The 14,185-nt window shown below is 47.2% G+C and overlaps 1 protein-coding gene across 2 annotated transcripts in view; it reads left to right on the forward strand.

Moving 5' to 3' along the window:
* Positions 1-3,408: 3,408 nt before the first annotated feature.
* The window catches only part of LOC142491237 (olfactory receptor 52K2-like), an 18,893-nt gene continuing 8,116 nt past the window's right edge, over positions 3,409-14,185 (forward strand). Inside the window, exons 1-2 of one of the 2 annotated variants that reach the window (XM_075593505.1) lie at positions 3,409-3,886; positions 12,814-12,986. In XM_075593505.1, the coding sequence (XP_075449620.1) occupies positions 3,884-3,886; positions 12,814-12,986 (176 nt within the window). In that variant the 5' untranslated portion in view covers positions 3,409-3,883. Of the gene's footprint in view, positions 3,887-12,214; positions 12,987-14,185 lie in introns of those variants that run through there. The other variant, XM_075593506.1, reaches the window with a different exon arrangement.

Here is a 14,185-nt window from a genome sequence, read left to right on the forward strand (position 1 = left end):
CCGGAGCACCGCAGATACCTTGGGGCATCCGGGTGAACTGATAAAATCCCAGAGGACAGACGAACGCCGTCTTCTCTTGATCAGCTGGGCTCATTGGAACCTGGTAATACCCAGATCGAAGGTCCAACACGCTAAACCACTGGCTTCCGGACAGTGCGCTGAGGATCTCCTCTATTCGTGGTAGCGTGTATTGGTCAGGCACAGTACGTCTGTTCAATGTTCTGTAGTCCACGCACAGTCGAACAGACCCATTTTTCTTTTGTACCACCACAATCGGTGAGGCATAGGGACTTCGAGATTCGGTCACTATACCGGTCGTTTCCATCTCGTTCAGGACACCACGCACATCCTCCACATCTCTGGGAGCTATACGGCGAGACCTTTCCCTAAACGGCGTGTCATCATTCAGACGAATCGTGTGCTGAGCGCTTCTGCTGCATCCCACGTCCATCTCACTAGTAGAGAACACATCTCGTCTCTCTCGCAACTGAGCACGTAGCCTCTCCTTCCATTCTTCCTCCAGGGGAGACTCTCCGAAGTCGAATTGTAGTGCCTCTGGCTCTTCTCCCACACGGGTAGTGTGAACGGTCACTGTGTCGTCCACAGGATAAATTCTACCCAGCCTTTGTCCGACTTCAAGCGGCACGGTATGTAGAGACATGTTCTGGATAGACACGGTAATCTTCCGAGGGACATTAGATGGCCACTCCCGTACTTCAGGTATCATTCGGTATCCCCAATGACTCTTAGACTCGGGAAGAGTCTCCAGCGAAAAGTATCTGTCGTTTTCGTGCCGACTGGGGTACTTGATCAGCGCGGTCACATGCCTCACTCCCCCTGGTGGAATCTCCAATAACCCTAGCTCTTGATTAAAGATTTCGCCATACTCTTCTTCATACGCCACCCAATAGCCTTCTTCCCGTAGGCCAGGGGCTATATTCAGGGATGACAATGGTAACTCGCCGGCTTCCTGCAGGAATGAGCGAATCACCGACCTTACTATATCTGCATTCGTGCCCAATATGATGGGGGCACTGGGATGTTCTCGAGCCTCCGGGCAGACCAAGGCTTCCACCAGCATGGGATGTGACTTGTTAGTGTTCAACTGCAAGATATCCAGCTTGACCGCCACTATTCCGTCTATGGGGTAATCATCTTTACTCAGTCCCCACAACTTCATCTTTTCGGCTGACTGCAAAGGAAGATGGCTGAGGTACTGGTCGTAGAATGGACGGTAGATGATGGTCACTTGTGACCCAGTGTCCAGAAGTGCTGAAGAGTAGATCCCCTCCACGACGACTCTTATTACAGCGGTGGGCCCTACTCGGCAGTAGGCATCTGGTTGGGGCGTATCCTCTATGGGAGGCCTCCCCGACTCTTCGGCAACATCCTCGGGTACGGTTGATAAGGACGAGATTGCCTTCCACACTGTTACGGTGTAGGTCTGGGCCTTAGTGGGCCTCTTGGGGTGCGAACAGCTCCTTGCAACATGACCCTTCTCGCCACAGTTGAAGCAACGGAAGTCTGGGCGGGGACCCGGACTGTCAGGTGACCTGGGAGTGGACCCAGGCACCTCCGGGGTGGCCGTATCCTTACCGCTCTTGCTTCCCTTTGCTTTGGGCACTGTTGCTTCCTTGGTCTCATCCCTGCGAGGGTCTTTGGCCTTCTTGGGCGTATGCAACCTAGTATAGGCCTCATGACTCTTCACCTCATCCAGTAGGTCTTCTAGAGTAGGGGGGTCCCCCTTCCGTAGCGCGCATCTGATCATTACTACGATATGGTGAGTGGGTATGGCTCTCCGCAGGAATTGAGTGCGCCTATACTCATTCACTTCTGAGGCCTTGATGACTTGGCGGGAACGTAGATCCCACAAGAGCAATTGGATCCGTTGTATGAACTCTGATAGGTCTTCCCCCTCTTTCTGGCGGAGATTGTAATACTTAGTCCATAACTCACTCACATCATCTTCCTTACCGTATGCCCGGGTAAGAGACTCCATCATCTGATGTGCGGTAACCTCAGTATGCTGATCTTTATACATCTTGATGGTAGTGGACGCAGGCGGGCGCAGGCACTCCATGATTCGTTGTCTTTTCACCTCATCAGGACAGATCCACTCTTCCAGTACCTGTGAAGCATATTCCTTCCAAACATCAAAAGCCTCTTCACCGGTGGGAGTAGGTTTTACCCCTGAAAAGAGCTTTAACTTGCGGTATGGCTGTGGGGAAGGGGATTCGTGCTTGGGCCCACCCAGTTGTTGGATGGCCTGGGCTAGTAATTGGATTTCTCCCATTCTACTGGGGCTGAGGTTGGGGCTGGAGCTCCGTCTGCTTGAGCGACAATTAGCACAGGATAATACACTGGCCTCGTCCCCGCATATACTTTCGGGTGGGGACAGGGACATGCACATACTAGTCTCTAGCAAGTCTCTAATGGGGCTACAGGGTTCGAGTTTTATCGGCATTACAGGATTATATAACAGGACACCCTGAGCTGAGGGCCCCAGGGAACCGCAAGTTGGATGGGCCTTGCTCTCGCTCTCGGTGCGGCGACCCAGGATTCTGGCATCTTCTAAGCCTGGATACTGCATTAGAATTAAACATAGTTCATAGGATGAGGCATTGGCAGGAACTTGTCCTACAGCAAGGGTTTGTGAGGGCGGGACTGGCCTTTTTACCGCCCACGTGTACACCTTTTGGCGGGAAGGTAACGTGTAACCTAACGACATTTTTACTGAGTTCGGGCACCCCAGGTCTGAAATCTCAGCAGCACCTCCAAATGTAGCCCTTGTACCCCTGGGGTACGGTATCTACTGATGCTGCTGTCACCTGTGAGGCTAACAAGAGGCCTGAGCCTCCGCCACTGGGAGCCTGGGGTATACTTACACTGGGTGCAGCGCTTCCACTGATGAGGGATCCCAACTGGGTGGGAGTGCTCCCTTATCAGAACCAACATATGCAGTAACCACACGCAGTTGGATAAAACAGTATTTACTTAGCATAATAATAATAACCTCTGCATAACGTTTCCTACATAAACAGCATGACATTCCCCTGCATGAATATCATCACATCACCCCACACATGTAAATGGTTGCACCACTTTAGTGTCAGTCTTTATGTCAGTCTTTATATCAGTCTTTATATTAGTGTCCACCAGCGATAGATTGGAGTGTGTGTGAGGGACAGCACTTCCCTGTGTTGGGGCCCGTTGGTGCACTTTAATATAATACCTTCCTGGTTATGGTCCTAAACAGGAGAATCCATGAGGAGTCTGCAATACCGCAACGTGATCCCACGTAGCACTGCACTGCTCTCTGCAGAAATGAATGCACACGCTGACTCCACACGGGAGGGATTCCCAGCCGGATTATCCCTTTGCAAACAGTCTCTGTTATGCAATCAGAGTCTCTTCCTGCTGCACACTGTGCTGACAGTCAGGCTCTGTCCTGCAATCTCTTTCTCACTAGAAGTACAGTGAAGGAGTCCCTGTCTTAAGGCAGTTCCCTACACACTACAATTACTTCTCTACAGTGACTCAGGGAATTAACTGGGCCCTGGGGTTTAACATTCTGGCCTAATACTTGGAGCACTGCCCTTTGGATTTAACCTGCAGCTTCAGGCTCCTTGTCTTCACTGGCTGCTTCCTGTTCCAGCATGCAATAGTCTTTCCTGCTATTCAGCAGAATCCTGCAGCCCAAAAGGCTCCCTGGTTTAAGGTGGTGTCACTGCCCCTGAGCATCATGGGGATTGTAGTTCTATCTGCAGCTTTTAACATAGGGAGCCTCATGTGCTCCCTCTAATGGCTGCCGCTCTGCAGCTTACACTCGTGCGCCCCCGTGAAATGGCCGCCGCGGAGTTACCCTGCTCATGCGCAACCTCTAATGGTAAGGAGAGGGGGGGAAACCGGGAGCACGGGGAGACCGGAGGGTACATGGCTACATCGGTATTACCTCTCTGGGTGTGTATGTGTATACCGGTATTACCTCTCTGGGCGTGTATGTGTATACCGGTATTACCTCTCTGGGTGTGTATGTGTATACCGGTATTACCTCTCTGGGCGTGTATGTGTATACCGGTATTACCTCTCTGGCCGTGTATGTGTATACGGTATTACCTCTCTGGGCGTGTATGTGTATACCGGTATTACCTCTTTGGGCGTGTATGTGTATACCGGTATTATATCTCTGGGCGTGTATGTGTATATCGGTATTACCTCTCTGGGTGTGTATGTGTATACCGGTATTACCTCTCTGGGCGTGTATGTGTATATCGGTGTTATCTCTCTGGGCGTGTATGTGTATATCGGTATTACCTCTCTGGGCGTGTATGTGTATATCGGTATTACCTCTCTGGGTGTGTATGTGTATACCGGTGTTATCTCTCTGGGCGGGTATGTAATACCGGTATTACCTCTCTGGGCGTGTATGTGTATACCGGTATTACCTCTCTGGCCGTGTATGTGTATACCGGTATTATATCTCTGGGCGTGTATGTGTATATCGGTATTACCTCTCTGGGTGTGTATGTGTATACCGGTATTACCTCTCTGGGCGTGTATGTGTATACCGGTATTACCTCTCTGGCCGTGTATGTGTATACCGGTATTACCTCTCTGGCCGTGTATGTGTATACCGGTAGTACCTCTCTGGGCGTGTATGTGTATACCGGTAGTACCTCTCTGGGCGTGTATGTGTATACCGGTATTACCTCTCTGGGCGTGTATGTGTATACCGGTATTACCTCTCTGGGCGTGTATGTGTATACCGGTATAACTTCTCTGGGTGTGTATGTGTATACAGGTATTACCTCTCTGGGCGTGTATGTGTATACCGGTATTACCTCTCTGGGCGTGTATGTGTATACCGGTATAACTTCTCTGGGTGTGTATGTGTATACCGGTATTACCTCTCTGGGCGTGTATGTGTATACCGGTGGTACCTCTCTGGGCGTGTATGTGAATACCGGTAGTACCTCTCTGGGCGTGTATGTGTATACTGGTAGTACCTCTCTGGGCGTATATGTGTATACCGGTATTACCTCTCTGGGCGTGTATGTGTATACAGGTATTACCTCTCTGGGCGTGTACAGTATGTGTATACCGGTATAACTTCTCTGGGTGTGTATGTGTATAACGGTATTACCTCTCTGGGTGTATATGTGTATACCGGTATTACCTCTCTGGGCGTGTATGTGTATACAGGTATTACCTCTCTGGGCGTGTATGTGTATACCGGTATTACCTCTCTGGGCGTGTATGTGTATACCGGTATTACCTCTCTGGGCATGTATGTGTATACCGGTATTACCTCTCTGGGCGTGTATGTGTATACCGGTATTACCGCTCTGGGTGTGTATGTGTATACCGGTATTACCTCTCTGGGCGTGTGTGTGTATACCGGTATTACCTCTCTGGACGTGTATGTGTATACCGGTATTACCTCTCTGGGCGTGTATGTGTATACCGGTATTACCTCTCTGGGCGTGTATGTGTATACCGGTATAACTTCTCTGGGTGTGTATGTGTATACCGGTATTACCTCTCTGGGCGTGTATGTGTATACCGGTATTACCTCTCTGGGCGTGTATGTGTATACCGGTATAACTTCTCTGGGTGTGTATGTGTATACCGGTATTACCTCTCTGGGCGTGTATGTGTATACCGGTATAACTTCTCTGGGTGTGTATGTGTATAACGGTATTACCTCTCTGGGTGTATATGTGTATACCGGTATTACCTCTCTGGGTGTGTATGTGTATACCGGTATTAACTCTCTGGGTGTGTATGTGTATACCGGTATTTTGCGTGTATGTGTATACCGGTATTACCTCTCTGGGTGTGTATGTGTATACCGGTATTACCTCTCTGGGCGTGTATGTGTATACAGTACCGGTATTACCTCTCTGTGCGTGTATGTGTATACCGGTATTACCTCTGTGGGCGTGTATGTATTTAACGGTATTACCTCTCTGGGCGTGTATGTGATACCAGTATTACCTCTCTGGGCGTGTATGTGTATACCGGTATTACCTCTCTGGGCGTGTATGTGTATACCGGTATTACCTCTCTGGGCTTGTATGTGTATACCGGTATTACCTCTCTGGGCGTGTATGTGTATACTGGTATTACCTCTCTAGGCGTGTATGTGTATATCGGTATTACCTCTCTGGGCGTGTATGTGTATACCGGTATTATCTCTCTGGGCGTGTACGTGTATACCGGTATTACCTCTCTGGGTGTGTATGTGTATACCGGTATTACCTCTCTGGGGGTGTATGTGTATACCGGTATTACCTCTCTGGGCGTGTATGTGTATACAGGTATTACCTCTCTGGGCGTGTATGTGTATACCGGTATTACCTCTGTGGGCGTGTATGTATATAACAGTATTACCTCTCTGGGCGTGTATGTGTATACCGGTAGTACCTCTCTGGATGTGTATGTGTATACCGGTAGTACCTCTCTGGGCGTGTATGTGTATACCGGTAGTACCTCTCTGGGCGTGTATGTGTATACCGGTAGTACCTCTCTGGGCGTATATGTGTATACCGGTATTACCTCTCTGGGCGTGTATGTGTATACCGGTATTACCTCTCTGGGCGTGTATGTGTATACCGGTATTACCTCTCTGGGCGTGTATGTGTATACAGGTATTACCTCTCTGGGCGTGTATGTGTATACCGGTATTACCTCTCTGGCCGTGTATGTGTATACCGGTATTACCTCTCTGGCCGTGTATGTGTATACCGGTAGTACCTCTCTGGGCGTGTATGTGTATACCGGTAGTACCTCTCTGGGCGTGTATGTGTATACCGGTATTACCTCTCTGGGCGTGTATGTGTATACCGGTATTACCTCTCTGGGCGTGTATGTGTATACCGGTATAACTTCTCTGGGTGTGTATGTGTATACAGGTATTACCTCTCTGGGCGTGTATGTGTATACCGGTATTACCTCTCTGGGCGTGTATGTGTATACCGGTATAACTTCTCTGGGTGTGTATGTGTATACCGGTATTACCTCTCTGGGCGTGTATGTGTATACCGGTGGTACATCTCTGGGCGTGTATGTGAATACCGGTAGTACCTCTCTGGGCGTGTATGTGTATACTGGTAGTACCTCTCTGGGCGTATATGTGTATACCGGTATTACCTCTCTGGGCGTGTATGTGTATACAGGTATTACCTCTCTGGGCGTGTACAGTATGTGTATACCGGTATAACTTCTCTGGGTGTGTATGTGTATAACGGTATTACCTCTCTGGGTGTATATGTGTATACCGGTATTACCTCTCTGGGCGTGTATGTGTATACAGGTATTACCTCTCTGGGCGTGTATGTGTATACCGGTATTACCTCTCTGGGCGTGTATGTGTATACCGGTATTACCTCTCTGGGCATGTATGTGTATACCGGTATTACCTCTCTGGGCGTGTATGTGTATACCGGTATTACCGCTCTGGGTGTGTATGTGTATACCGGTATTACCTCTCTGGGCGTGTGTGTGTATACCGGTATTACCTCTCTGGACGTGTATGTGTATACCGGTATTACCTCTCTGGGCGTGTATGTGTATACCGGTATTACCTCTCTGGGCGTGTATGTGTATACCGGTATAACTTCTCTGGGTGTGTATGTGTATACCGGTATTACCTCTCTGGGCGTGTATGTGTATACCGGTATTACCTCTCTGGGCGTGTATGTGTATACCGGTATAACTTCTCTGGGTGTGTATGTGTATACCGGTATTACCTCTCTGGGCGTGTATGTGTATACCGGTATAACTTCTCTGGGTGTGTATGTGTATAACGGTATTACCTCTCTGGGTGTATATGTGTATACCGGTATTACCTCTCTGGGTGTGTATGTGTATACCGGTATTAACTCTCTGGGTGTGTATGTGTATACCGGTATTTTGCGTGTATGTGTATACCGGTATTACCTCTCTGGGTGTGTATGTGTATACCGGTATTACCTCTCTGGGCGTGTATGTGTATACAGTACCGGTATTACCTCTCTGTGCGTGTATGTGTATACCGGTATTACCTCTGTGGGCGTGTATGTATTTAACGGTATTACCTCTCTGGGCGTGTATGTGATACCAGTATTACCTCTCTGGGCGTGTATGTGTATACCGGTATTACCTCTCTGGGCGTGTATGTGTATACCGGTATTACCTCTCTGGGCTTGTATGTGTATACCGGTATTACCTCTCTGGGCGTGTATGTGTATACTGGTATTACCTCTCTAGGCGTGTATGTGTATATCGGTATTACCTCTCTGGGCGTGTATGTGTATACCGGTATTATCTCTCTGGGCGTGTACGTGTATACCGGTATTACCTCTCTGGGTGTGTATGTGTATACCGGTATTACCTCTCTGGGGGTGTATGTGTATACCGGTATTACCTCTCTGGGCGTGTATGTGTATACAGGTATTACCTCTCTGGGCGTGTATGTGTATACCGGTATTACCTCTGTGGGCGTGTATGTATATAACAGTATTACCTCTCTGGGCGTGTATGTGTATACCGGTAGTACCTCTCTGGATGTGTATGTGTATACCGGTAGTACCTCTCTGGGCGTGTATGTGTATACCGGTAGTACCTCTCTGGGCGTGTATGTGTATACCGGTAGTACCTCTCTGGGCGTATATGTGTATACCGGTATTACCTCTCTGGGCGTGTATGTGTATACCGGTATTACCTCTCTGGGCGTGTATGTGTATACCGGTATTACCTCTCTGGGCGTGTATGTGTATACAGGTATTACCTCTCTGGGCGTGTATGTGTATACCGGTATTACCTCTCTGGGCGTGTATGTGTATACCGGTAGTACCTCTCTGGGCGTGTATGTGTATACCGGTAGTACCTCTCTGGGCGTGTATGTGTATACCGGTAGTACCTCTCTGGGCGTATATGTGTATACCGGTATTACCTCTCTGGCGTGTATGTGTATACCGGTAGTACCTCTCTGGGCGTGTATGTGTATACCGGTAGTACCTCTCTGGGCGTGTATGTGTATACCGGTAGTACCTCTCTGGGCGTGTATGTGTATACCGGTATTACCTCTCTGGGCGTGTATGTGTATACCGGTATTACCTCTCTGGGCATGTATGTGTATACCGGTAGTACCTCTCTGGGCGTGTATGTGTATACTGGTAGTACCTCTCTGGGCGTGTATGTGTATACCGGTAGTACCTCTCTGGGCGTATATGTGTATACCGGTATTACCTCTCTGGGCGTGTATGTGTATACCGGTAGTACCTCTCTGGGCTTGTATGTGTATACCGGTAGTACCTCTCTGGGCGTGTATGTGTATACCGGTATTACCTCTCTGGGCGTGTATGTGTATACCGGTATTACCTCTCTGGGCGTGTATGTGTATACCGGTAGTACCTCTCTGGGCGTGTATGTGTATACCGGTAGTACCTCTCTGGGCGTGTATGTGTATACCGGTAGTACCTCTCTGGGCGTATATGTGTATACCGGTATTACCTCTCTGGGCGTGTATGTGTATACCGGTATTACCTCTCTGGGCGTGTATGTGTATACCGGTATTACCTCTCTGGGCGTGTATGTGTATACAGGTATTACCTCTCTTGGCGTGTATGTGTATACCGGTATTACCTCTCTGGGTGTGTATGTGTATACCGGTATAACTTCTCTGAGTGTTTATGTGTATACCGGTATTACCTCTCTGGGCGTGTATGTGTATACCGGTATTACCTCTCTGGGTGTGTATGTGTATACCGGTATTACCTCTCTGGGCGTGTATGTGTATACCGGTATAACTTCTCTGGGTGTGTATGTGTATAACGGTATTACCTCTCTGGGTGTATATGTGTATACCGGTATTACCTCTCTGGGCGTGTATGTGTATACAGGTATTACCTCTCTGGGTGTGTGTATACAGGTATTACCTTTCTGGGCGTGTATGTGTATACCGGTATTACCTCTCTGGGTGTGTATGTGTATACAGGTATAACCTCTCGGGGTAACAAACAGCCTCCTACGCGTTTCGGATAAGTAGGTCCTTTTTCAAGTAGTATGGAGCATGGAGCAATAAGGGTATCTTATATACCTCTCTCTTAATGATTAATAATTGAGGTCAGTTGGAAAAATCACCGCATGCGCAGTGGGGAGTGGACTGATTATTCCAACTGACCTCAATTATTAATCATTAAGAGAGGGGTATATAAGATACCCTTATTGCTCCATGCTCCATACTACTTGAAAAAGGACCTACTTATCCGAAACGCGTAGGAGGCTGTTTGTTACCCCGCCTGGGGTGATGTTTTTATCAGTTATGTACTGAAATAAATGGGACTTATGTTTTTTCACCACCTGACTCCCTGGCAGTGCGCTGTTTGCTTTTTGTTCTGTTTGTATCTGGATCCTCATCTCCATGGCTGGCACGCCACAGTGGACCCCCAGACACTGTAGGAGTGGGTAAGAAGTTTACATTTATATTTTGGCCATTATAGTTGAGTACTCTAACTTGTATTATTCATACAATAAGAATGCTTTATTACGTATGACCTTATGAGTGACTCACAGGCCATTCTTCATACATACCCACTCCGCATTAGTCTATCTGGGGTCCTTGAAGATTTATTGATTCTCGGATGAAGTTTTTTATGGTGGAGCACCCTTATCCTCCCTTCTTCCCAATACACAGATAACGGCACTGCTATCCCGAGCGGTTTGGCATTTTCCTACCTCACGGTATCTGACTTGCGATAACTCTTTCTGAATACCGTGATAACACAGATGTCAGACCGTGAGGTCGGGTCACGCCAAGCCGTTCCATTTGGCAGTGGTAGCATCGAAGCTTCCTGAATAGGCTCCTACAGGTGAGCACCACAAGTCTGGCTGGAAACCCTAAGTAAGTTTTTTCTTATTTGTTTATTCTTGTGCAGTAAAGTTACCACTCACTGCGACATTTTGTAAAAGTGTCTTTACGCTGCCATTTATCCAACAAACGTTCTCTTTAATTGCCCCATGAGTGGCATCTAGCGATCTGAGGAAATGGGTCTAGGCGAAGTCAGCAGCTGCACACATTATAATAAGGTGTGTAACGTCCTGTGTAGGGACGGGGGAATCTTTTCGATTAGTCCTTAATTATAAAGTGATTCTTGACAATTCCAGATAGTAAAATTTTTTAATTGTACATACTGTAGAAACTATGGAAAAACAGCCGGATCTTGTAATTCTTGTAATAAACCCTCAAAAATACTCAATTGTCTAAATTGTAAGAGTTTCATCCATGATGTTTTTGTACATATATTTGCTTAACTTGTACTCGGTACTTATCATAATGTACAAAGAACAGCTGGAGGTGTAATGGCTTGCTGTATTCTCCTTTGCTCTCTTTGGGCGGCAGTAACAGTATTTCTGTAGGAAACTCCGCAGGTGCTGTAGCTGAGCCTGGCTTTAGTTGCTTGGCTGGTACAGACCCCCTGAGGTTTTGGTAAGGGAGGGGAGGGCAGGTTCCCTCTCCTTTATAAATATACCCCTGCATGGGTGAAACAAGCAGCAACTCACCTTGTTACTGACAGCACCGCCCTCTGCTCTTCTGCTGCAGGTGAGTGAGTTTCTTGTACAGGTCGGTAAAGGAGCATGCACCAGGTCACATAACTCATACGGTGCCTGGCAGTGAGTATGAGGTCTGTGCTGTACCTGAGGAATATGCAGGGACCCTGTTATATATATAATGTAGGACTTTACCACGCACCTGGAACTGATTTTCTGAGGGGCGGGTGAGGAGCCATTATGAAAAGCAGTGGTACTGTGCATAAACTCTAGAGAATACACTCCTTTTGAAGAGAACACACTTTTTTAGACTCTGCTTTTAAATGTTGGATTATATATTTATCCAGAAAAGGGGCATTTCTAGAGTTTCCTTCTGAAATTATTTTTGCAACAAAACTGGGGTCAAACAGTTTGTAAGAATCAGCCCCGGAGTTATCCAGGTGAGAGGAGCGTGCCATGGGAAGCACCGGGACTGGTTTATTAGTAGCGTCCCATGGAAAGCATCGGGACTGGTTTATTAGTAGCGTCCCATGGAAAGCACCAGGACTGGTTTATTAGTAGCGTCCCATGGAAAGCACCGGGACTGGTTTATTAGTAGAGTCCCATGGAAAGCACCGGGACTGGTTTATTAGTAGCGTCCCTTGGTAAGCACCGGGACTGGTTTATTAGTAGCGCCCCATGGAAAGCACCGGGACTGGTTTATTAGTAGCGTCCCATGGAAAGTACCGGGACTGGTTTATTAGTAGCGCCCCATGGAAAGCACCAGGACTGGTTTATTACTTCTCTTTGATAAATCTCATGCTGTTTGCTGAACAAATAAATCAAAGTCAGGGCAGGAGATGGATGGAAACCCCGCAGCGTGGTTACTGGGGACGGGGAATTGTGTTGGTGTTAATGAGTATTTTACATTGGATGCAGGTTTTTCCCCTCAGTTTGCACCCGGGAGGCTTTGGTACATATCCCTCGTTCTAATTGCAGGATACACTGGATATAAGCCGATCTTTGCTAAGTAGTGGTATACCGTGAGACCCATCTGATACACTGATTTATTCCTCTCTTATATGTCCTGTGTCTGAGCTCTCTCATTATTTAGTTTTTTTTGCACCCGATTTACCAGGCGGATATTTGGGGATTTCTGTCTGGGGTACAAATTGCGCAGAGTTTTACCTCCGCAGCTCTGCAGACAGGCAACATTAGAAAAGAAAGCCCCTGATTATAAGAAATACTTCTGACAGTGAAGGGGGGAATTTCCTTTATTAAATCAGTTTATTTTCCTTGCAGAAAGAGAAGATAAAACTACCTGTACTAGGAAAACGCTATATTTTATTCTGCAGTGTGAGATGTGCGATTAAACCTATGGACACAGATTCACAAGCTAGGGAAGAGGCAGCGAGAGGGAGCAGGAATCCTCTGTGTGGGTGCACACTCCGAAGAAGTAAGACACGTATGTACATGTAAGTGCATTACTTTGTGTTTTATATGAATTAAAGCAATTGTACACTATATTTGCTTTCTCCTCCTGTATGTGGGGTTCCCCTCCCTCTATGTCTCTTATGGATCATCTGAGATATCAGCAGTGACGGTGTGAAGTACTTACCTGCACGTATTCAGGTCACTTTATATAACCAAACTGCCTGTTTGTCACGTGGAACACGTGAGTCTAACATTCAAAGAATTACCAACATTGCTCTATACTGATATACAGTGTTGCACTATATTTGAGTGTTTTATATTTCTTCTTATGTCCTGATGAAAGTGGCGCCCTTGCTGTTTTTACCATTCGCTGTTTGTACTGAGATTGGGTCCTGTTCTGGGACCTGCACTTTCTCCGGGACCGTATACAGTACATTTTGTTAACCCCCTTCTTTGAGTAGTGTTATACGCGCTCACACTTTCTTTTCTTTATAGAGAGAGGGGGCAGGAATCCTGTGTGTTGGTGCACACTCCGAAGAAGTAAGGAAGGTCCCATATAGGCCACGTCCTCACATTAGATAGAAGACCCCCATATTGGTGGTCTATAGAGGCAGATAATGTAATACAGAGTCAAAGCCTAACCAGCAGCAAGATTGAGCTAATAAGGGCAAGTACCACATTGTGAGACCTGATGATGAAATGGGAGCAGGAATGATAAAGTGCTGCTAATAACTAGCTATAAAACCAATGTGAATGACCCAGAGGGTAAAACTATTAACGTGAACTAAAGAATAAAAACAGCTGCCGTGAGCAGACGGGTTAAACAATGTGAGGGCGTGTGAGCGTATAGACTGGCGATAATGTGCTTTTAGGCGATCTGAATTCATTTCTTGTACAACCTAGCTTGTGTAATTGGAAATGATCGCTAATAGTAACAATGAGGGTGTAAATGAGAGATCCACTGCAAAAAAACCCTATATTCCGCCCGCACTGCCTGTGTAACGGATCCCAGCAGTGTCTGATTGGGCCTGTGTAACGGATCCCAGCAGTGTCTGATTGGGTCAGTGGCTTAATAGGAGGCATAGCTGCCCAAAGTGATGAATGGCAATAAAGTAGCTTAGTTAACACGCAACTTTAAGATACTTGTATCATTACGAAAGTGGTATTATTCAGCAACGTGCTGTTTTAAACTATGAGAGAGTGTAATACCTTATGCAAAAGTGGCCACTGATGTCAGTGG

The sequence above is a fragment of the Ascaphus truei genome, chromosome 3 (genome assembly GCF_040206685.1).
Source record: "Ascaphus truei isolate aAscTru1 chromosome 3, aAscTru1.hap1, whole genome shotgun sequence".
NCBI lineage: Eukaryota > Metazoa > Chordata > Amphibia > Anura > Ascaphidae > Ascaphus > Ascaphus truei.